This window comes from Argiope bruennichi, chromosome 8, assembly GCF_947563725.1.
Source record: "Argiope bruennichi chromosome 8, qqArgBrue1.1, whole genome shotgun sequence".
In the NCBI taxonomy this organism is placed as follows: domain Eukaryota; kingdom Metazoa; phylum Arthropoda; class Arachnida; order Araneae; family Araneidae; genus Argiope; species Argiope bruennichi.
The window spans coordinates 122,855,933-122,881,029 of NC_079158.1; the positions used below are offsets into that span (position 1 = coordinate 122,855,933).

General features: G+C 27.5%; 2 protein-coding genes across 3 annotated transcripts in view; both read left to right on the top strand.

The window, feature by feature from the left end:
• The first annotated feature begins 10,500 nt into the window (after window positions 1–10,500).
• Window positions 10,501–14,950, top strand: LOC129981642 (uncharacterized). The gene is made up of 3 exons (XM_056092566.1): window positions 10,501–10,637; window positions 13,219–13,537; window positions 14,619–14,950. Exons 1-3 carry the CDS (start codon window positions 10,582–10,584, stop codon window positions 14,814–14,816), a joined length of 573 nt encoding a protein of 190 aa, XP_055948541.1. The 5' UTR covers window positions 10,501–10,581; the 3' UTR covers window positions 14,817–14,950.
• A 5,442-nt stretch (window positions 14,951–20,392) lies between these two features.
• The window catches only part of LOC129981611 (hemicentin-1-like), a 108,762-nt gene continuing 104,057 nt past the window's right edge, over window positions 20,393–25,097 (top strand). The window contains exon 1 of one of the 2 annotated variants that reach the window (XM_056092523.1): window positions 20,393–20,986. In XM_056092523.1, the coding sequence (XP_055948498.1) occupies window positions 20,695–20,986 (292 nt within the window). In that variant the 5' untranslated portion in view covers window positions 20,393–20,694. The remainder of the gene's footprint in view (window positions 20,987–25,097) is intronic. The other variant, XM_056092522.1, reaches the window with a different exon arrangement.

The window sequence follows — 25,097 nt, forward strand, 5'->3', positions numbered from 1 at the left end:
ACCCTCAAAGAAAATAAACAAGTCGAAGAAATTACAGCTAAGTATGGGAAGAAAAATGCATCAAGGGTTTAAAAAAGCCAGAGCAGTTTTTGAAAACCTCAACTTTAAACACTCATTTATCAAGTCCAACCATAAAAAACTACGAAAAGTCACTCAAATTCATTTGTTTTCAATAAACGAAATAATCACCAATTATAAGTATTGATATTATTTGTCTTAGATGGAAAACATAATTGGATTTGTATCATTTTGATTTAGATGGTTGGGATATTTAGTAATATTATTGATATTTCTTAGAGAATAAAGAATTTTATTCTGCTTGAAGAGGAAAGGGAAAATTTTGATGATCTAGTAAAAAATTGGAAACCAAACGAATACGGAATGAATTTATGATGGGTATGCAAAAATACATAAACTAAATTTAAATTCTGAAATCTAAGCTTCTTTATTATTGTTCAGAATTATATTAAGAAAGAGAAAAATTAAAGTTTAAAAAAAGGGAATGTTCATTCACGCTGCCCATCTTAAAAATAGGTTCACAGAAAATTATCTACAGCTTGCTTAAGCAATTGATAGCGCTAATCTTAATTTATAGGGGAAGATATCTGAATAATGAAGGTTCATCGGATATATAAGACGAAAATCAGATTACAGCCGTCATTTCAAATTAGGAAGCACAATCGTAAAACAAATTAATCATTGTAAAGAGAATAATAATAAAATAGTAATAATAGATCTTAAGAGAAACAGAAACAAAAATGGATTAACAGAACATCGGAAAGCACTGAAAAGTGCATTGGGCAATATTTGCTAGACAAAATCAAATCTCTGTAAGCGTCACTGCCAAATAAATTGTTTTGGTCCTTTAAAAGCAAATGAGAAGAAGATTACACACCATATATTTTTATTTTATATGCAATATTACCAACTTTTTTTTTTTTTTTTTTACAAAATTTGAACGAATGAAGACTAACCTTCTACAATTATTAGTTTATTTTCGAAATTCTCATTTCTAATACTATAATATCTGATAACGTTAAGAATCCTTCTTCCTAAAATGTAATTACTAATTGTTTAATATAAAAACAATTTGAGAAAACATAAAAGGTTTATTTTTAAAAAAAAACTCTTATTCTTCTATTTTTTAATAGTGTGTGTAATAAACTTCAAAAACTAATTATAGGTCTTTTGAACTAAATTTATATATCTTCAAAAAAATTCAAAGAAAAAATTTCTAATCCAACTGCAACAAAACTGAACACTATAATAACTTTGGTGAATCCTTGAAGTTTAGTCCTTTAAAATATTAAACCTGAGAACCATGCATAACAAGCAGCTAACTTCAGCAACTAAAAATTAGATGCTTTTTTGTTTCGGTGTGAATAAATTATCCCAAATACTAGGTTCATTGTTTTGCTTACAAACTAGTTACTGAGATGAATGACTCCTGCAGCAGTTTGCACATAAAGTTTTTTTAAGAAGTCAAAAGTCAAGAGAATATATCACTGGAAGCAATAAATTGACTCAAGATCTTGGCATTATCCTGACAAGATATGTATCATATTTCTGTTTCATTCCGATTAGTGGAAGAGATACGAAGTCCTTTCTGGCTGTGGATGCATACATTTCTCTTCGCCGCTCAGTTTCACGATTATCAGATTTCAAAGAATCGTTTGGTATCTTTTTTTTCGGTTATATAGTAGTCAAACTGGCTACTTTAACATAATTGGATGAAACGTACCATAACTTAAACAAATTATCTACTCAAGAATCTTGTATCTGAACTATGGTTTTTGTACCAGAATGGAGACTTGAAAACGTTGATAGATAAGACTTTTGCCTATTAACATCTGTGTATAAGAGGATATACTTTCTGTAAATTGTATGATATAAAAATCATAACTTACAAAATGCAACGTTGTATAGAACTAGACCGTTAGACCCAGAGCGATCAAATTTGGCACGTAGTACTTGGATAGAAAGGGCTCTCCAAGAAAGAGCCTTTCAAAAATTTAATAACATTTTAATTAATTAAAAATTATTCAAAATTTATTCATGTTTCTGAATCATTCATCGAAATCTTAACATTTTTCTCACAATAACTTCGTATGTTGTTGCACAAAAACTAATTTTATACCATGTTAAAATTCAAAAAGATAATCTTTTCTGGGAAACCAATTACCCTTCGGTGCAATTAATTTTAATTTAAATATTAATTTTTAATACAATTTATATCAATAGTTTTTATTGTTTTCTTCAATTCATTTTCATTATTTTATCAAATATTTCATAATGTGTTTAATTTTCTGTTAATGCTATAATAAAAAAAATTGGCTTTCTTTGGAAATTGGTTTCAGAGCAGCATTTTTGTTTATGTTTTTGATAGCGAGATAATGTTTTTGACCATGACTTAGTTCTAGAAACTCTGAAATTGCTGAATTAACAAAATGTATATCTCAGGGTCTTCTAATTTTCGTTTCATATGTGTTTACTTCGATTCTTCTTTTTGGTTATTTCCCGGTACAGAAATAGGATATCAAAATAAAATGCCATTCAATTATTATTATTATTATTTATTTTTTTGAAAATATAACATAAAAATTTTGAATTTTTATGCTTCAATCAATATAAAAATTGTGAAAACAGTTTTCTATATTAGGTTCTTTATTAGCATTTTATTGTGTTTTGTTTAAATATGTTTTTTTTTTTGGAAAATTTGAGTTTTTCAAACTTGTGTGCACGTACTTAACTGAAAAGATATTTAGATTAAAATTTAAGAAATCAAAAATTCCAAAAGCTGGTTATTAGTCCATTTTTTTCTTCTTATAATGCCTTTATTGTTTTTTAAATATATATAATATTCAAAAGAGCGATTTTATGAATTGCAGAAATAATGAAAGATCGCCTTGAAAATTGTTATTCTAAACACGGTGAATGAAATAAGATAACCTAATAATTTAAAAAAGATCTATTGCTGAAAAATTCCTTTTTAGCATGAAAACCAAATATATTTAACTATAAAGTACAGAAAATTTTGAAAAACTAATGGAATTAAAATTCAGAGTTAAATTGAAGATTGGAGATTGCTTTTGAAGTTATTCTTTTAAAAAATACCGATATATTTGCAAAAATAGAAAAAATAAAGAACAAAATTAGAAAATGGAATTATTGATAAAGATAATGCATTTATGTTGCCAGTTTTTTTTTCCATTATGTAATTTTATAATATTAGGTTTGAAATAGATATTTGAACAATTTTTTTTTTTTTTGAACTTGACATTCATAAGAATTTTTTAATTAGTTTATTTAAAATTCTCTTCCTAGGTAAATGAATAATTGATAATTTTTCTATTGATTGGTAACGATAAAATTTATTTTTAGACACTATGATTTTAAGTCCATTGTAAGTTTGAGATTTGTCATACCTGAATAATGCCTTTTTCTGATCCATCAATATAAAACAATCTTGTATCTTGAAATTAAAATTTTGTTTTCAGTGTTTAGAATGTTTATACGCTTGCTTATTCTTTAAGTTCTAGCCATGGATTCAGCTTCATGAAAATAAATCATTAATTAAGCCATTTAATACACTAACTGTAAAAAAATTATATTTACTAACACTTATTCCTATCGTTTAGGGAAAAAAAAGAATTGGGTCAAAAAATTAACAGAGATAGGAGAGTCACTTGGTTTTAATACGGTAAATAAAGAAAATTGCTTTTGAAGTTATTCTTTTAAAATTTCATTAATGGAGATTTTTAACAGAAAAATATTAATTGTAAATGTTATAATTCAACGACTTCTTTGTAATTAGTTCTCTGATCTGTGACTTTATATGCGCTTTATGACGAAATTTTTTAGACAATAAATCAGCACTAAACCCCGCCCAGTTTCTTAACTAATTTTCAGTCTATTTTTTCAGTTTTCTTTAAATGAATCTGCATTTATTTTTTATTTCTAACAAAGACTTCTTTTCAAAGAAAAAAAATTCAAAGAAAAATTTCTTCTCACTTTTGGATTTTAAACCTCAACTCCGTTTTTTTAATTTTTATCAGCTAGAGATGAGTGACTGGAATACGATTTTGTGCAATGCCCCTTCACAGTAGATTTTAAAATTACAAGCGTGTCTATGAAGAGGAAAAGTCGAAGAAGAAAATACTTTTATTAAAGAACATGACAAAAAAGAGTGAACGAATAGATTAAAATTTATCATTTAAGATTCTTTCTTTCAAAATTGTTGCACACTGTTACAAGGGTTGAGTTTTCTTTATCTTTTTTTCATTATTTATTTCTTCCAAATTCGTGACATGAACTCGATATTAGAAAGGTGGTCAAAAGCCGAAGGTGCTCAAGGTTGTTGTCTCCTGTATGTTTGCATTCCACAAGTTGCTGCGATTTAACCTTCAGACATCTGAAACGGAGGGCAATGCTAAAAATTTAATATGTCAGACAATATTCTCGTAAGTAATACCATATTTTCATAGTCTCACTCTTAAAAGTAGCTTTCTAAATCACGTGGATTTCTAACAGATTTACTAAAATATGTGTGTGGAGTAAGTGACTGCAATAAAAAGCCAATTTCTGGAAAAAATGTCGAATATTTTTTTATTCATTTCTTTTGGATAGTTTTCTTTATAAAATGTTTCATTTTATTTCTACATTCATTCTTTGAGAAGCTGCATTTTATTTTTATTTGTATAATTTACGTTTCAGTGCTATTTTACATCTTCAAATGTTGTTTTTTTTTCTCAAATTCTACATTTTAATAAAATTTTCATGAAAAATGTCATAAATTAAAATCTAGAAAATTTAGAACACTTTATCAATGCGTTCTGGAAGTACGGCATAAGTAGTCTATTCATTGTAAGAATTTTAATTTTGTGTTAATGTTTCATGATGCTAAAAAATCTGAAAATCACAGCTAAACACCAATATTTAAAAATTAGATTAAAATGTAGATTATTTTTAGTTTAAGAACTAGATAATATATTTCTTATCTCCGAAAATTTGAACTAATCTTTTGATAAATTTCTAAATTCTTTACTTTATACTCCTTTTTTTTAACCAAGTAACAGGAAAGAGAGAAACTGTAACTTTATATACTATAAGATACTAAACTCTTCCAATTTTCAAATCACTTTTGAATTTTTTTTCATTTTTTTATTCATAGAATATATTTTTATTTTATAAATATTGTTTCAAATTTTTGTATGCCAAAATTAAGAAAACTAATTATTTTATAACTTTTTCAAAAATTTCATCCCCGAACGTTATACATATATTAAATTTCTGTTACAGAAGATAAGAGATAAAAGGGTATTGACCATTATCTCTCTCTCTCTCTCTCTCTCTCTCTCTCTCTCTCTCTATATATATATATATATATATATATATATATATATATATATATATATATATATATATATATATATATATATATATATATATATATATATATATATATATATATATATATATATATATATATATATATATATATATATATATATATATATATATATATATATATATATATATATATATACATATATATATATATACATATATATATATATATATATATATATATATATATATATATATATATATATATATATATGCTGAGTTTTTAGAGATTATGAGCTGAAATTGAAATAAATTTTGGTTTTCTCGAATGGAGCAATCTCTAAAAATCACAAAAAAAATCAGTTTAATTCTAAACGGTATATTTAGTTTTTTAGGATTGTTTAAATACAGTTGAAAATTATGACATTTTCACAAGTATTATAACTGTAAATATTACAATTCGCGCATTTTTAATTAACAGGCATGATTTTTTTTATTTTAAAAACTACTACTATTTATGAGCATTTTCCTTTATGAGGATTTAGAAAATGCATATGTGTGATTAAAAATCTAAATCTATTGCATTAAAAATTTTAAAATAGACTATACAATAAATATGTTACTTGGATATAATAATTTAATTAATGTTCTTTTGAATTCTTGACATCGGAATATTTAATCTTCTGTTTTTTTTATCCAATAATATTTGATTCTATGTATGGAATAAAATATTATTGGATAAAATTGGATAATGGATAAACAGCAAAATTATTTACAGTTTTATTATTTGCTTTTTAATGTAAAGAATTTTTTCCTAAGATTGGTTTAAAAATGTTCAAATATTTTAAAATCTCTCTCAACTGTCACCTAATTACTGGCGACATCAAAATAAAGCATTTATAAGATAAAAATTTGAGATAAGGAGAAAATAAATAATGGGTGAATAAAGAGGAGTTGGATGCTTGAGCTAATGTAGACAATTCTGTTCAACCATCCTGCTTTGTTGACAACGAAATAATCTAAGATACACTGAAAAGAAGGATGATGAAAATGACAGGCTAACCTTAAAGTTGATGTACATGAAAGCAGACGAATCTCAGCATACTTAAATAAAATTTATCAGGCAATATTCATTTACGCCAGTGCTTAATGCTGTGATTTTTTTTTTTTTTTTTTTTTGTATATCCTGTGAATTTTTAAAACTCTGACAATCGACTTATAAGCAGATAGATATTATGTAATGTATGCATATATGTGTCAAATTTAAAATGTTTAATTTTTTTTTGACATAAAGATACCAAAACCACATATAAAAGCCCTCCTCCGAAAAGACATGCTTGAGGAATGGCAAGGATATTGGAGCAATGGTGTCATAGGCAGAAAAGCAGAAAAAGTTTTAATACCCTGCCTTCAGTCAACCTTAATCCCACTAACTGGATCAGAGAGGATATTATTTTCTTCTCAGAACACGGCCCTTTTCCTGCCTACCTCAAAAGGTTCAATTGCCTATTCAAATATACTGCCTATTCAAAAGGTTCAAGGTTCAACCAGTGCAGTTGTGGTGGGATAGGCACCGCACTTCATTATGCTACGGAATGCATCCTTACAATCTCCTGGCATATGAAAAAACCATCACCAAGCCATGAACAGGAATGGCTGAAAAGAGTCGCCAGCAACTTCCTTTCCAGGCAAAAAATCCACAGTATAATTAAATTTATAAGTGGAAACAGAGACCTATTCTTGCCTCCATAGCTGTCAACATCAAGTCTCACACCAAAAAAGACTAAGGGAAAAAACAAGCACAGCAGTCTCCTGTCACACATTTCAATCAGAGATTCTCTTCATTTCCATTTCTCAAATTATTTTCCATCTGATTTTTTTAACTGCATTAGGATCTACTATATCATAAAATATAAGTGAACGCAGATTATATGTATATTTTTACACATTTTATGTCTCAGCATTATATTTCTAAGTTTATTACTACAAATTATATTTCTAAGTTTATCACTACAAATTATATTTCTAAGTTGAAAAATTATGTAAACGGTCTCATCTCAATATAATTTCTTATACAATTGCAAATTCTGTAAAAAGTTATTTTTGTTTCGTTTTCCTACTGTAAATATTTTGTTAATTAAATAAAAGTCCCGTAACATGCCTACCAAACCGTTCAGTGACCAGAATGGTCAAGGATACGGGGGTATGAGACGGTGTTCTGTTCTGTATGTTTTTTTAAGTAATTGCACCATTTTCAAAATTATTATTACTTTTTTGTATATGAAGTATACGAGAAAGTAATGATAGTGAAAGAAAAAAATGTTGTAATCGTCAAAAAATTCGAACTTGAAATTTTGATCGAAAATCAAAATTTCTGTCAAATTTTGAACAAAATTCATTCACAGGAAGAAATCTGAGTACAATGAAATAGGATAGCTACAAAACGTAAAGAGTTAGATAAACAAATTGGTGCGCAAGCTTATTTTTTAAAATCTAGGTTCTTATCAAATTTTCCTGAGGGTTGACCGTCTGTCTATCTGTACTTTCGCATGAATGTAATACTTGAGAAAAACAAATATTTGGTATGTGATCTATGGACTAAAAATGGAGTCTCTTTCGAATTTCAGCTCAAACGATCGGAAATAAAAAAGCACACAAACTACCTGTACGCTTTTCTGGTACTTGTGCATTAACCGCATACCGGTAATTAATGGCCAAAGATCGCGAACTAGGCCTTAGCAAAAAGGAGAAATTCACTTTAAAGATTGATATTTCGTAATTATTGATCAATAATGTTGTGCAATTTATAAGCAAGTGCCGGTTTTCTTTAATAAGCACACATTTCTCATATATAATAAAAATCTGAAAACTCTTCAATTTGCCGAGGGCCCATAATTTTATGCAAGGGGAGGTGGAAAATACATTTATTAATAAGTATAAGAGAAAGTTTTTGAAAGATCACTTGTTTATTTGTTGATCGAAAAGCACAACTAATGCACGCCTTGCATGCTGTAATTTCCTCAGATGGCATCATAAAGTCTGAACAGGTAAGTTCTATATATTCAATAATCTGTAGACGAGGTCCCGTTGTTGCCAGTTCAAAGAAATCCTGCTATAAATATAAATTCTGCCGCATGACTTACCTAAAAGAATGGAATTTTCAAATTGGTCAATTAAAAAAAATCATAACGGAATTCGTACAGATTCGTCTTATACATGTCAAATGCACCTCGTCAATTTTATTTTGGAATCCTGGAACTTCTTAAAAGAGGAACGAGAATTGGACGTTACAACTCAATGGAATTAGACATCAGATGATATATCAAGTGCTTATCAAATGACTGCTACATCGCGGAAATTAATTCTGTTTTAAAATAATAAAAGCATTTTATTAATTCGATAAGAGAGAATGCTTTATTTCAATATTTTCCTTTCGCTTAGAAATAGCATAGAATTAGGATATTTAATCCTTTTATAATACGTTATTGAAAGGAAACTGAGACGGAAAATGATGGAAAGGTAATTTCCGAAAGGAAATGAGTGAAGGTAAAATTATTTGCTAACTTCCTTTGAAAAATAAAAAGTGTTACTCATAAAAGATATTGTTTTCTTATGCAACGATACGCTAGGGAAAATAAGATATTTAATCTAAATTGTATATAAATAACTTTATCACTACATTAGGTGATACATCTGCTTATTCTTAATCTGTAGTAAAAGTTGAAATATATCTTATTAGATATTAAATGTTCAAAAAATGTTGAATCAGTATTCTCTACTGCAAATATATTTAAAAGGTTAAATATAAATTTATCATTTTGTTTTATTTTAAATTCGTTCTTCAGTTGGCATTATTCTTATATTGAATAACTTACACAATTAAAAAATTTAGTCTCTTAAAGTCTAATGTTTAAGACACTAAAATTTTTAGTTAATTTTGCAGTATAATGCCATGGTGTTTCAAACAATGTATCACAGGTATAATCAATATATTATTCTTTCCGCAGTACACACTTTATATCTAATATTCCTAAAATTGATTCTAAGATAAAAAAATTATTTATTTTAAAATTGGTTAACGCAGAAATTTTTAATAAGTTTCATTGGTAAGTTAAGGCTAAATTTTCAATTCAGCATGTAATATCACAATGTTGAGACAATATTTTCATTAGCACTAGTGTTTTAAATCGAATTGCGGTCAATAATATTCTTATAGATAGTTTATTTTGGCTAAATACTGCATTGAAAAATTACGAAATAAATAAAAAAAATTCTTTAAAACGTCAAATTTGAAATAAATGGTCTGAAAAGATTTTTTTAAAATTATAGCAAGTTAAATTTTTAAAGTAAATATAGAAAAAAATTGCTAGAGTAGATTTTAAAGTGGAAAAAAATGCATAAATATATGAAAATACAGTATTTTTGAAGTATCATATACATATGTTAGAAATTTTCTTCTTTCAAACTTATACTGTAATAATTACAGCAATTTTTATGCATTTTATAATAAATTCTTCATTTAAGAAAGATAATATTCACTTTTCACGATGTAGCTTAAAGAAGACTTATTTAAATCGATCAATTAAATATTTATAAAGCAGGATTAATGGGGAAAATTGATACAGTTCATTTATATTTACACATTCACTTTTTTGTGCTGCATTGCTTTACATTCCTGATAATATTTATTACTATCAATATAATAGTGACACTAAAATTTTCTTGGATTCCTTTTTAAATAATACGAATTATCAAAACAAATAATTGAAGAACTTTTACTTTCAGCTGAATATCTCTTTAATCTTTTGCTATTTTATTACTTATTTAATATAGTATATAATTGCAATTGAAAGTAATTAATATTTTCTGAACTATTGCCAGCGTGATTTTCTGGTATCAAAAATTGAATATTTTCTTCATTTAGTTTAAATATAATCTTCCAAGGTATCTCACATACATAATTATAACAATCAAATTCAATATGCATATTTTTATAGAACCATTTATAAAATATGTCTTTTTACATTTGTCCCACTGGTAATACTCACATCTTTACAATAACAATGTACTTAATGTACGCCCCCTTAATGTATTTTGCAATACCCGCTTGAAATCTCATTGTTGATTCTAGAGGCCTCTAGGTGACATCCGTAGGTACATCATTTGGCAAGAGGCAGTCATAGGTAGGGCTGTTTAATCTTCAACTCAATCACTTGAAAAAAAAATTTCGTAAAAATGTTCAAAGCAAGTTCTTTTAGTGTCTTGGCGTATCTAGGAATACTATTTTTGAGGTATTTCTTTTGTAACTATTTCATAAAATTACTCCTTAATTTAATAATATATGTTTATGTATAAAATCATTCAAGCGTCTGATCGCTTCTTTTCTTTTAATCTATTTTCTTTTCTTTCTCTTCTTTTTGTTTTTTCTTTTTTTTTAAATTAAATTCCAGAAATGAATATTCTACAAATTTTATGCCAATTTGCTAAACTATTTTAATTATGCAGTTTTTTTTGTTTGTTTTTTTTTTCTTCCTTGAAATACAAATTTGCCTTTTTTTCTGAAGTTTTATAAAAACTCTTCAGTTTAGAAAAAAATTATGGTATTATAACTGATTAAAATATAAGCTGAATGTGATATGTCGTCTTTAAGAAAAGAACAGGTAAATGATAGAGAGAAATAGATAAATGCCAATATTTATGCTCGCGTATATTCCAATAAAGCATAAAGAAAAATTCATTAGATTACAACAATTAGTTTTTCATACTTTACAATACATCTTATCAATGCAATAAAAATGCAGCTTCTTTACCATTTTCCAATCTAGAATTAAATATGGAAATAATACCAATTCAATAAAGTTTGATAAAATTTACAATAAAAGATCTTAACCGATCTGTACTTAGCTTCAGTTTTTATAAGCTAAGATTATTTGATGTGATTTTGGTAATTATTTTAATAAAGTGAATTATAAAATTTTCGGGGTTTTTTTACAATTTTGAGGCTACGTAAAAAAATAAATTTCGCATTCAAAAAAAAATTACTTTAAGTAATATTAATCATTTAATTTTAAGCTATGTTTAAATTGTTTTTAAATTCTTTTTACTAAGAAATTTACAATGTATTTAGTTATTTTGATATATATTGTGATTTAACATTTAGATATTTTGATTATTCAATGGATTGACATCGCATACTAAAAGAACCAATCGTTACTATATTAAAAGCGTTCACTTGACTAAATTTCTGAGAGTTGTATTTCGCACTTAGCATGATTCATTAAAAGAGAAAGTTTTTTTTTTACGTTTGTTTGCAACAATCAAAACTTATATTAAGCTACATAAGGCTTATTATTTACAATAAAACCAGGGTTTTATACTTGTTACATGAAAAACGAATACCAAATTAAGTAATCTTATGAGCTTCATATTTATTTCATCCAGGAATGCTGGAATATTTCTGTAATTCCTCGATATATATATATATATATATATATATATATATATATATATATATATATATATATATATATATATATATATATATATATATATATATATATATATATATATATATATATATATATATATATATATTAAAATTCATCAAAACTCATTAACCATATTTTTGAAACTAGAATCGCTACATAGCCAATGAAAAATATTGGCCAAATCTGACTAATCAAAAAGAGCTTATTTAATTTGATTAAGATTCAAATAATTAATAATTATTGACAAATGACATATTAATATTTTTGCTAGTATTAATACAAGCACATTTCTTTTTATTCCTTGGATAATTGCTATTGGTAAATCAAAAGAATTTGCTTATCTGTTCTTAAAATATTAATTCCTTAGTAGGGAAAAGTATTGTCGGTAATCTTATAAACTTTTTGATAATAATTTTTTTGAATTTCTGTACTTCGTTATTATGCGAAAAATAAGAGAAACAAACTAATGCATTTTCTAATAACAATCACTGCTGCTATCCATTTTCAAACACAGAGAGGTAATTTAATTTTTCCTTGAAATTCATTGTAATTGAAAACAGTATTTAAATTACAATGAATTTCCTTAAATCAAACTTTACATTTCAGATCTATTATTGATTTACGAGTTTACAAAATCATTACGAAATTATTTACGGGAACAAATCTAAGAAATGTTGAGAACACTGAAGTTGGGGAGTGGCATGTTTGTGGAAAATGTCTCTATGGTAGCAAAAGAAATAAGGATGCCTTTCAGATGCTCAATCAGTCAAAGGGTAAACATATGATTATCTGTTACTATGACTGAATATTCTCTGGCCTAAGAAGGAAATCCTACATTAAAAATATAGTCCTATGAATATTAACTGCATACATTTCTGGAAATTATTAATGCGCTAACATTTCTTTGAAAGAAAAGTCGAATATTTCTGTCATAACAGCCCCACCTAAGAGTGGGGGGAGAATCTACTTTGAGTATGAGAATGAGAAGCTGGCATATGAATAAACAGATTCTCATTTCCTTGATGGTATATTAAATATAAATTAGGTGGCTACCAATTTTATTATCGGTGACTGATTTGGAGCCGTATGGCCAGGTATTGCTCCTGGACCATTAAAATCTAACTTCCAACTCGATGAATGATGAGTCCCATTTAAAAAAAAATCTTCATGGGCTCTGTTTTCATCGATCCTTAGTTCCGACATTATTGACTGTCTCCAATAAACCAGATTTCAAGGTTGGGTTGAGTTGATTCGTTTTTTCATCATTAAAATAGTTCTGTAATATATGAACAGGATTTGCATCGATATTTTTTCTAATACATCTAACAAAACTCCATTTGTAGATGATTGTAAACGTTTTTGTTGTTGTTGTTATCCCATTTAGCGTATCAGCTTTACCTCCATGGGCACATTCTTGGCAACATGGTGCTATACATCCAGGGTATTGGCCTCATAGACCAAATCGTCCAACGTGGGGACATGATCGCGATTACCGTCCTGTACCTGAAACTGTTATAAGACCAGGATACGAGCCAGACCAGCAGGATTATGATGATGAAGATGAGCAATCTGGCTATTTTGGATGTTCGTGCTTCTTGTATGTGGAAAACACGATGGTTTTCCGTAGAGAAGATACCGATCAGAGGAGATACTCTTGTACAGGATATGGTTTAAGAAGATGTTCGAGGTATTGCGATGAATTGGTAAGATATAGGTTTTTTTTTTTTTTTTTTTTTTCAATTTCCTTAAAATACCTATTTAGCTGACATTTGTATTCTCTCTCATTTCATGCACGCATTAAAAGTACCCAAAAATGCCTTTTTACTATTTTTTTCTTTACATTCAGTTAATGGGATATTCTTCATAATTTCGGGATTTTAGTAGAGGAGAGTGTTGTACCTTTGACCACTTCAGTCTTTATTTGGAACTAGCGACAAAATTTGGAAGTTAGTAAATTTAGTACGAAAATCAGCCATCGGCAACATAGTTTAGCTTGTTGCTGTTTGAAAGAAATGTTTAATATGCTAAATAAAAATGCTTATCTAATTTCGTCTCTGAAAAATAAATATTACAAAAATTATTTTTGGCCTCATAAAATTGTTTGAAATTATTATGTAATGATATTATTCCAGATTTCAAACAGACTAATAATCTTATTTTGTACAAACTCTGATTTTTCTGTCTCTAACTTATAAAGAGTTATCATGGAATAATACACCGCGATGTATTATTCCTTTGACCAGGTGAGAGATAAAATACTTCTTATTTAAAAGAACTTAGGGATACTTGAACCAAAATGATTTTCTGAAATTGGGCGACAAATGGAAATTTTATTTGCCTTCTTTATTTGATTATAAGTCTATTTTAAGATATTTCCATTCCACTTTGGAAAAAAAAAGAACATTGTACTGGTGTGTAAATAAATATTGTTTAGGATCCTGAAGTAAATTTTCCTTTTTTCATTACTATACATATTACTTTTGAAGAAACGATGAATTAAAATATTTGAGTTTCAAACATACCTCAATTTATATTTTGACACATGAAATTGAGTTATATTTTAATTATAAGTGGTTTAATATTTAGATAATTTGGAAAAATTTGATTTAAAGATATTTGATCATACATAGTTGCCTGAAAAATAAACAATTACCTGATTTCTTTTAGGCCTCACATCTTCATTTGCGATCTGTATAGCAACATGTTCTCATTCTTTTCTTGTTTTTGTTAAGGGCATGTTATAAATAGCATTTCATTTATTCTCTTTCTTTTTTAAAAAAAAAGTTTCAAAATGAAGGGCTTAGATCCAGCAGCGAGCAAGAAGCCTGTGATGTGCTCGGCAGGGAAGTGTACACGTCTTGGTACCGAAAAAATCAAGTCTGTGGAAGAAACGGACCTCAGATAGATATTCCAATGGAAACTGGACTGTGTTGTCGACGAGGGCGGCCTTCTTTATCTTGCGGTGCAGAACAGACCTCATAGGGAAGAATAGAATCTAGTGATGAAGCTAATCTATTTTGTTAACTTAAAAAAGCTGTGATTCAATAAACTTGTGTTTTTATGTACATAAATGTTCTCTAAATTTCAATTCTATAAATGTCCTCTAATATCAATTTTATGAGAATATCTTTCTGATTTCTTTCATTCTCTACTAACCGCCTTTGGCGAACATTTGCTCCATTGAAATTAAAATTTGCTAAAAATTTCAATTGTTTCCCCAGCAAAATATTTTTAAATTTCAAATTTTGATGTGCTTACATTATTTAAAAAGTCTTGCAGAGTTCTATTCATTGTGGTTTGCATTTCCTTAATTTTCTATCTAAATCTTTATAAATTCAATTGTATCATACAAAATGCAGCAGTATTTTAAATTGAAGGAAAAACTCTGAAATTTTTCCACCATTGCTTGATTTTGAACTTAAATCTTAATTTTAAGTAAGCAAAGTATCAAAAAAAATGTGTTAAACCAAAAAAAAAAACTATTACAATTTACACAACATGGACAAAAGAACTAATTCTTTATACCGTGATCACAACCAGAGAGGAAAAAAAGGCAGAGTGAAGTATTAGTAGTGACCATGTGAATTCAATACTGACTTCAATAATGTATGTTTTTTGTAAGTAATATTTTAATAAAGTTTGCTTAAAATATATTTTAAAAAATTAATTAAAAGCAGAAAAGTTATATGGCAAAAAATTTGTAGTCACTGAAGAAAATTTTTTTGAATTTTAAGATGCCCAAAAAATTATTTTTCTACTGTAATATTTTCGATAATAATCACGAAAAAGACACCAAAATTTTGTTTATTTTTTAAATAATTATAGAATGCCAGCATACATACTTTCATCTTTATTATTAACTAGCTTTTAACTTATTAACAAGAGAACATTTGATTCGCGGGAATTAATGTTTGCTAAATATTAAATGTTTTGTGTAGCTATGTCCGAATAAAATATCTTCTCTAAATTATCAAAATTTATTCCCAAACAATTATTATTACATGTAATTTGCTCATACCATTTTGGGATTCATTTTTAGGTAATTTTAATATTCTGCTATTTATTATTTTTAATTATTTCTTAAAATATTTAATTAAATAATAAAAATCTATGTTACATTTTAGTATTTTTACCCGATTTTAGCTTTATTTTATCTTGCAACTTGTAAAATAATTATTGAACAAGGATTTTTTTATATGTTAGCTTAAAGTATAACTGCAAATCTTTACAAAGAGGTTAGTTTAAATATTACGGGATCTATCGTTTAATTTTCCTAGATTTTTAAATCATACTTATAAGTGTAAGTTCATGTGACGTTACTGAGTCCTTTTCCTACCGATGAGTGAAATGCAATCGTCTTTGGAGACCAGCTGGTTGTCCGAGAATATTGGTTATTTTTAATTCCAATTGGATCATTTTGATATAAATATCCAAGATACTGAGATGCTCTGTATATGAATTTTTTAATGGAAATCATGACTCTAGTAAAAATGCAAATATCTAGCTCATCTATTCTTAAATTTTCATTTCAATTTCAATTAAAATCAAATAAATTTTTCAATTAAATTTCATTATTTTCTAAATTAAATCATTTTATCTCATTTTAGAGAGTAATACCAAAAGCATACAATCAAAATATGTTTGTGAAAAAACAAGATTATATTTTTCTAGTTTTATCAGCTGCATCTCTTTATATTCAGTTTGGTTTACGAGCTATTCATTCAGTTTAGCGAATTAAAGTGTGTGAGTTATATTCCTTTGCCAGAAGATTTCAAATGCAATTTACAGTGGGCCACAAAACTGAGTATACACTTTGGAAACTTGGAGACTTTTTGCAATTACAAATTAAATATTGCTTTAAGATGATTGAAATGTTTACCTTATATACTTTAGCCTATACTTTACCGTACTATACTAATAAAATTGTTACGTTTATTTATTTTTCATGAAAAAAAATACAAGATCTGAGACGAGAGGAAAAACAACACCATAAAAATAAGTATACACCTTTATTAATTTCCTTTTAACGTACAAATTAATATTTTGTTGCATAACCTTTTGCTTGAATTACAGCTTGTAATCTTCTGGGCATAGATTCTACTAGTGTTTTAGTGGTTTCAACAGAAATTTTAGCCCATTCTTCTCTCAGAACCTTCTTGAGAACTTCCTTACTTGTGATTTCGTGCTCATGTACAGCTTTCTCAAATTGCGACCACAAATTTTCGATGACGTTTAGGTCTGGAGACTGGGCTGGAGTGTGTAATTGTTTCCTGCAATGGTACAGCAAGTATAACTGCACAATCTTCGCTGTATGCTTGGGGTCGTTGTCCTGCTGGAATATGAAGCTTGACCCAAGCCCCAACTTACTGGCACTTTTTTTCAAGTTATCATTTAAAATCCCCAAATATACATGTTTGTCCATAATACCATCAATAAAAGCAAGCTCTCCAACTCCTCCAGCCGACATACAACCCCAAACGAGGACAGATCCACCTCCGAATTTGACTGTCTTAATGGTGTTTTTAGGTGCCAGTGCTTTCCCAGCTTCTCCATATTTTAAATCGTCCATCGCTTCCGTAAAGATTAAACTTACTTTCATCAGAAAATATTACAGTGTTCCAGAAAGAAATAGGCTTTAAACGATGTTCTTTGGCGAAAATCACTCTCTTTTGTCTATTCACATACTTGATGAGTGGCTTTCGTATTGGTGTACGACCATGAAACCCATATTGGTGAAGGGTACGTCAAATTGTTTCAACTGAGATCTTTTTCCCGATTGTAGAGGACATCGATAAAGCTAGTTTAGAGGCACTCGCCCTCGGATCTTTCTTTACTGAGTGAATGATCTTCCTCTTCGCTGTAGTAGTCAGTATTTCTTTACGTCTTCTTCCAGGAATATTGGCCACAGATCCAGTTTTTTTATACTTCTGTAGCATTTTTTGAACAGAACCATGAGTTACACCAATCAACGAAGCAATTTCTCGAAGAGATTTGCCCTCTTTCGACCATTTTACAACCAATAAACGTTCAGATTCAGTAGTTTCTCTACGAGAGCTCATTTTACGATTTTTAATGAGAAAAAATACTATTTAAAAGCGTTGAAGTGCAATAGCACGTGTTATAAGCAGAAGCTACTCCTGAAACTCTTTAAAAAAATTTGAAACTAAAAAAAGTGGTGGCAAAATTTACAAATATAAGAAGTGTATACACAATTTTGTGGCATGGTTTTCTATCTTTTCTTCGAATCGCTTAACTTTTTTCGTAATAAATAAGTTAACTATAGAAGTGCGTTATTATAGGATGGTAAAGCAGAGGTTAAAGTATCTAGGATAAAAAAATTTATCTATTTTAAATCAATATTTAATTTGTAATTGGAAGAAGTCTAAAAGTTTTAGAGGTGTATACTCAGTTTTGTGGCTCACTGTATCTGGATAGTATCCCAGTGGACAAGGTTGGAATTCTTTTTATAGACTAAAATGACAAAGCGAAGAAAAATATTTTTATTTTTATTTTTAGTCAAATAATTAATACTTTATTGAAGCAACATTAAATATCAATTTGTTAGGATAATTCGATGGATTTATAAGTAGCTCATATAATCATCACTCTCAGTGGATAATGTTGCCTTGTCAAAAAATAATTTCGATATAAAAATGAAACCAGTTTGCACTGATTAATTAACTTATCTTCATAGAAACACAAAGTACATTCATTACGAATTGCTAAAGAACTTTGATGACGAATATACCATGTCTTGATATAACGGCAGAGAGTAATTGTTCTTGTTCGGTTTCTATGATTTTGTAATTAAGACACATGTAAATGCAAAATCCTGAATGACAATTTCGTAACAATTTTTGGACCTCCTAGAGTTATTGATATATTATCAAACATTAAAGAATTTCTTATAAAGTTATTTTTTAAATTTCGATGCATACTAAAAATTTATATTTCATTTTATATTAATTCAAAAGTTTATACCAGTCATGCGTATAATTAAATTTCATAAGAATTTCTGTTTTCTTTAAATTATTTATACTGTGTAGATTTTTGAAATTTAATATTATTCTTGCATAAAGCATATTAATCTAATAATTTTTTTAAGTAATTAGATTCGAATTCAAAATCAGAAGAATAATTTTGATAAAGATCAGCAAATATTAGAGTTTCATTTTTTCAAGTTGTTTTCACAAATACTGCTTTGTTATTGGATATTAAAGAACATAATTCAGCAAAATCTTTACTTCACTTCCTCGATTGTTTTGAGTGTTTCAAGTTGATCAAAATTGATGGTTTATTTGTAAAAGTATGCATTTCATTTTATTTATAGAATTCTAATTAAAAAATATCCCGAATATTGTTATTTAGTTTTATGAAATTCAATAAAATTGTTAAATACAATTAAAGATTTACAAACTGTACGTGAGACTTTATTTTTCGGATTTGTGATAAGGAACAAAGCTCTTCATTTCAATTCATTTGGAAAATAATAAAAAAAATTGCTTTTAAGACTCTAGGTTGCATTTAAATAAATAATGCTTTTATCTTTAAATATAAGATCATTAAATCATTGTTTATCATCTATATAGAGTCCTTTGAATCTATCTTTTTATTTACAAAAATTAGAATAAGTTTAAACACTTTGAAAACGATTTGGATTCCAATTTAATAAAGATTTGAATTCGAAGATTTTAAAAAAAATGGAAATAGTAATTAAAATTTAAAAAAATCGTCTGTTTAAAAATAAAACTTTTCTGAACTGTTTCTATTTTTAAAGAAAAAGAAGTTTTGATGGAAAAAACTCTTTTCGAAGAATTACAGAATTTCGTAGAATATCCTGTTTTAAAATCTAAGCATAAAAAAATTAATACCTGAATAAAAAAAATTGCTATACTTTAATGTCAATTGGAAAGACTTTTAAATGGAATATACAAAAAAGATAAGCAATTCTATGAATTTTTAAAGTTACTTTTTTTTTAATAAGATAAGCTTAGATTATTAATTTTTATAGAACAAAAATATTTTTTAGCTTTTGATAATTTAACGCATTTTTACTTGAATTTTCTCATTAATAATTAGTTAGAAAAAAATGTGGTATTTGGTATACATAAGCTTTAGCAATTTTTTTTTTTTTCTTTTCAGTTTCTAAGTTGCGAAAAAATTTATCTATTTATTACTCATTCGCATAGCTTTCATTCGGAATAAACAAGTGTTGGTTCACATATTTTCTTAAGAAAAAAAAGAAGAAGAACCATCCATTCTATTCAGTCCTTTCAGAGAAAAAAATTACTATTGACACAAACATGAAATATTTACAAATTATATTATCAGGCCTTGACTGACGACACAGCGATAAAAGAAAACTGATTAAAAGAATATTGTCAGAGGGTCCAAATTAGATAACTTCCCGTTCTCGCCTTTTTAACTCTTCATGCAATAACCCCACACAATTTTTTTTTACAAGAAACTTGATACTGATAGGGAGTCTCGAACACACTTTTTCTTGGAACCAAGGCGGAAGGGAACGTTCTGACATTATGAACTCATTCATTTTACTTAGAGAGCTCTGACGTCTTTTACGATAGCCCAGACATTCGTTAGAATAGTAGATCGTGTTGCAAATAGATTTTATGCCAGACGGAACAATTCTCTTGCACTTGGTCCGTTGACATTGACTTCTTGTTTCGAAAAGAAAAAGCAGCCATTGCTCTGGGATAAAAATTGTGCAGTTTCTGGATTATACATACATCCACTGAGTGATAAAGAAACAAATCAAAAATATTTTGTGGAAAGTAGTATTTTTTTTTTTCAAATTGTTCCCAAATAATGCAATACGCTCGAATTAACCCATTGTGAAATTATGGGTCTCAGGATTAGTTACGTGTTGTGCATTCTATTTATTTTTGTGTGTTCTCTGTTCGTGGTGTGCAGTGGCTCAGTATTTGCTCGTAATTACTATGGAATAAAAGAAGCGTTCGAAGAAGACATACCTCAAGGGGTATCGACCTTAGCATTTGTGTTCGACATTACAGGTTCCATGTATGATGATCTAGTCCAGGTCATTGAAGGAGCAGCGAGAATTCTGAGCACTATTTTAGCCAGGAGAGAAAAGGCTATTCATAATTATGTCCTTGTGCCATTTCACGACCCAGGTAAGTTCCAAAAATAATAAACATTCATAAAAGCTTTTTTTAAGAAATAGTTCTAATTTTGAAAAACCTATTGTACTAAGAAATTATGTGAAATATTTCTTTCTACAGAAAATACAAGTAAATAATAACTCTACTGTAAGTTGTTTTAAAATAGAGGTAAATATTTGGGTATTTGGATAAATATTTAGAAGACAGACTTTCAACTAATCAAATTTTTGTATAAAATCATATTTTTCGCAAATTATATTGCTATGCTATCGAAATTTGATTTTATTAGCAGAGTATCGTCGAAAATAGTTTTGGTGGCATAAAACCCCATCAAAAATCGATATTAATACAAAGATCGACAACTCATTAAATTCGAAAGTACAGTGACTGGACCTCATAGCTCTAGAGCAATTTATTAGTACTTATTAGTCTCGATTTGGAACTCTTAAATTATTCGCTCAGCTTTACTTTTCATCCCTAATACGATAGTTTTAGAACTCACAACAGACTACCACAGTTGCTATTTCATTCCAATTTTTTTAAGGTTTTTTGAACTAGAAGGTTTATGGTTGATGACTATTCAGGGAGAGATTACTCAGTAGATACCACAAACTTATTTAGTGATATTTGTCAATTCTTTGCGAAAGAAAAACATACCAAAATATAAGTAAATTAATTTACTATTAATATAATATATATTTATATATTTGTACTTTATACAATTCATCTCTTGGTGAACACATGTTATTTTGTATCTAAAAGGATTAGTGGAGCTATTAATAAGCTTCTACAACTTTCTAAATAAAGCGAAATGAGTGTTCAAAGATTATATGTTTTACCACCAAAAATTCTGAACAAGGAAATGTGGAGTGTATTTCCCAAATGTGCTGCACCTCAACTTTGCTTTTTCATTAATATGCAGGTGAATAGTTATATTATCACGTGTCAACATTATATTTAGGATAGAAAGTTGGTTATTTCCATTAAAATTCGTAGATAATAAACAAAGAACTGTAATATTTTCAAAATAGTGGCAAACAGAAATTCGCTTTTATTTATAAGTCCATCTTTAATTTTTAAAATTTTATATTTATAATGTTAATGATATACTAAGATATTAATCATAATTTTTTTTTGCTAATTTCTTTCAGAATTAAGTAGTTAAATCAGGTACTTCTTCGTTATTTAAATTTTCTAATTTATGTAATCAGACATTTTAATAAACATCATCAATTCTGAAATTGTAATTTTCGATTAGAATATTTGCATGATAACAATTAAATTGATATTTCATATTACATAATATTTTTGGAATTATCAAAAAATGTGTGCAATCTGGTAATTAACTTGGTAATACATATATTATCTGCCAAAATTAGATGTTAGAACATAATATATAATTTCAGTTTTTATTTTTTAAGCTATTTTTGCCTTTAAACTCCTCACATTGTAACACACAAATGGAGAAGAATCTTAACTAGCCTTTCAACCATCTCAAATATATTTACGGCTTTTATAATGATTATACGATGAATTTTTACAGTATATTTTGATTATTGCAAAGACACGAGACCATTGTAATTATGTGGAACTCAATGGAAATTATTCAAACTTTGCAAATGAGACTATGACATAAATGCTTTTCTTCAAATTTTTGCTTTTTCATAACTTTTATTAAACTTAAATAGCAGTTTTCTCTAACTAAATCTATTTTTTTTTTTTTGTTTCACAGACGAATACTACCAAATTAGTTTTTCCATTAAGTGCATGCGCTCTTTTAGAGTTTCTGATGAGCTTTACTCACAAAAACAGCCATCTTCTAATCTGGCAATCCCAAAACGAAAGGTCCAATAAAAAAACAATTGTGATTTTTTTTATTGCAATTACAATTTTTTTTTTTTGTTGTTGATTTTTAGAGGGGAAGGAAGATATTGCTGAGTTTACTGGATTCCCAATTTCGTTTTATTATTTAGTTTATGATTTATTAGCTTTTTTTAATTTTCTAGAATGTCTGATAACTCATTTTCTTACTTTCCATACACTTTTATGAATAGGGATTGCAATACTGGGATACCGAGATACCGAATACCGGTACTTTGAGCCATTTGTACAATTTTGTAATACCGATATTCACAAGTTTAAATGCCGTTTTTTCGGTATTTACAAGGAATATTTTAAATTGTCTCCACTATATGTTCAGGGATAGCTAACATAGCAAAATAGTATACACTTTTGTTTTTATGTTTCCCTAAAGGGTGAAATTAATTAGACTGTGATTTTTGAACGATTTTTGAAACTGAGAAATCCAATCCAAAAAGCAATAATCGAATTTAACCTGCAAATTAATTTTTCAGATAGTGAATTCTACTTAATATCCAGAACAGTATCAGCTCTACTTCCAATAAAACTGGCTGTTGAGGCATTATGTCGGAGAGATTCTAATTTATTAACAGCTGTTGTTTATTGTTGCATTAATGCAACAATAAATTTCATGTTGCAGTCACTGAAAGAACAACACACATCACTATCTGAAGAATTATATATTACATTGAAAAATCGCACATAAGAAAGGCATACCGAAATAGAAAATATCTTAGGATATTTACATAATTATAATGATTTTAAAAAGGAAAATGAAAAAGAAGAAAAGAGACTAACCAATTCCTTTCTGATCAAGTTTATCGTAAATTTTCTTAAAATTTTTTACCCACAAGCCTATCCACATTCAGAAGAATTTGGTAAAGTCATCAAAGATTATGAGGACACTAGTGTCGATAGTGAAGAGGAATTGTCTTTTGAACAAAAATTAGAATTAGCGATAAATAAAAAAATTTCAACAAACCAAAATACAATACAGAAATCAGCTATATCCAAAACCATCCGACGAGAAATCGATTTATTTGAAGATGAGGGATTTAGAGGTTAATACTTGGAAAAAGTTTATCGTGCATTGTTAACAGTACCACCAAAGAGCGTTTTCGACAGCTGGTAATTTTTGCACAAAATTACGTTCCAGGCTTAATGACAGTACAATTGAAGCATTATGTTTTTTAAGATCACATTTCAAAAATTTGTAAGAGTACCACAGACTGAATACTTACACTTTTTTGTGATTTAAATAAATATTCCTTTATTTTTTTGTGATTCTTTATATAGTGTTATAATTTATAAGTTTCAAATTATTTTTTGTGATATTTATGCTCTCTAATAAAACTGAAAATAAAGCAAAGAAACACCTCTGTTTTCTTTCTTTTTCTAAAATTTTTACTACCGGTATTAAAACCGGTATCCCGGTATTAAGATCTAAAAAATATCGAATACCGGTATTGAAATTTTGGTTCTTTATTGCAATCCCTATTTATGAATTACATTTTTTTTAAATATATCACTATTTTTATGAGAATCATTTTGAATGAAAAGAAAAGAAAGGGGGATCAGAATATTAAGTATATTTAAATATATAAAGATGTAAAAGCAAAATACAAGTGGGAACAATTTTTTAAATCATTAAATTTATAAAATGTTAACCTCAGAAGAAATATTAAAAAGTATTTGATTCTTCAAAATATATTACTTATTTAAATATAAGCCTACTAAATTTCATTTAGAAATATTTATTTCAAGTTCTGTAGTTTCCAAAATAAATCATAGACTAGCTTTATGAAAAACAGGAAATATGATTGTTTGAAATATAATTGTGAAATTTATTAGAGTACAGCTGAAGCAGTTAAAACTAATTTCTCAGAATCATGCGTCTTATAAATGAATTAATTAGGTTGTAATTCAAGGGCGTCTCTAACCAAAATTTGACACGAATCATAAGAATTTACTATTCTTATTTGTTTTAATTCTGAACCAAAAAAATGATTCAATTATAATTTTAAATGAATTAAAAATAAAAATGTGATTAGAACAATGACAGGGATTTCAACAGCATAAAGAAATATGATCATCATTAGAATAAGTTAGGTTGAATGTTTTAAATGTTTTATCAATTACGACATAGGAATTATTGATCAAATTATTGCTGAGTTCTTCCTAAAGAAATACTGTAAAATATTTAGATGAACATATATATTACATAAATCACTAAATGATTGTAAAATGCATTGTTACATTAATT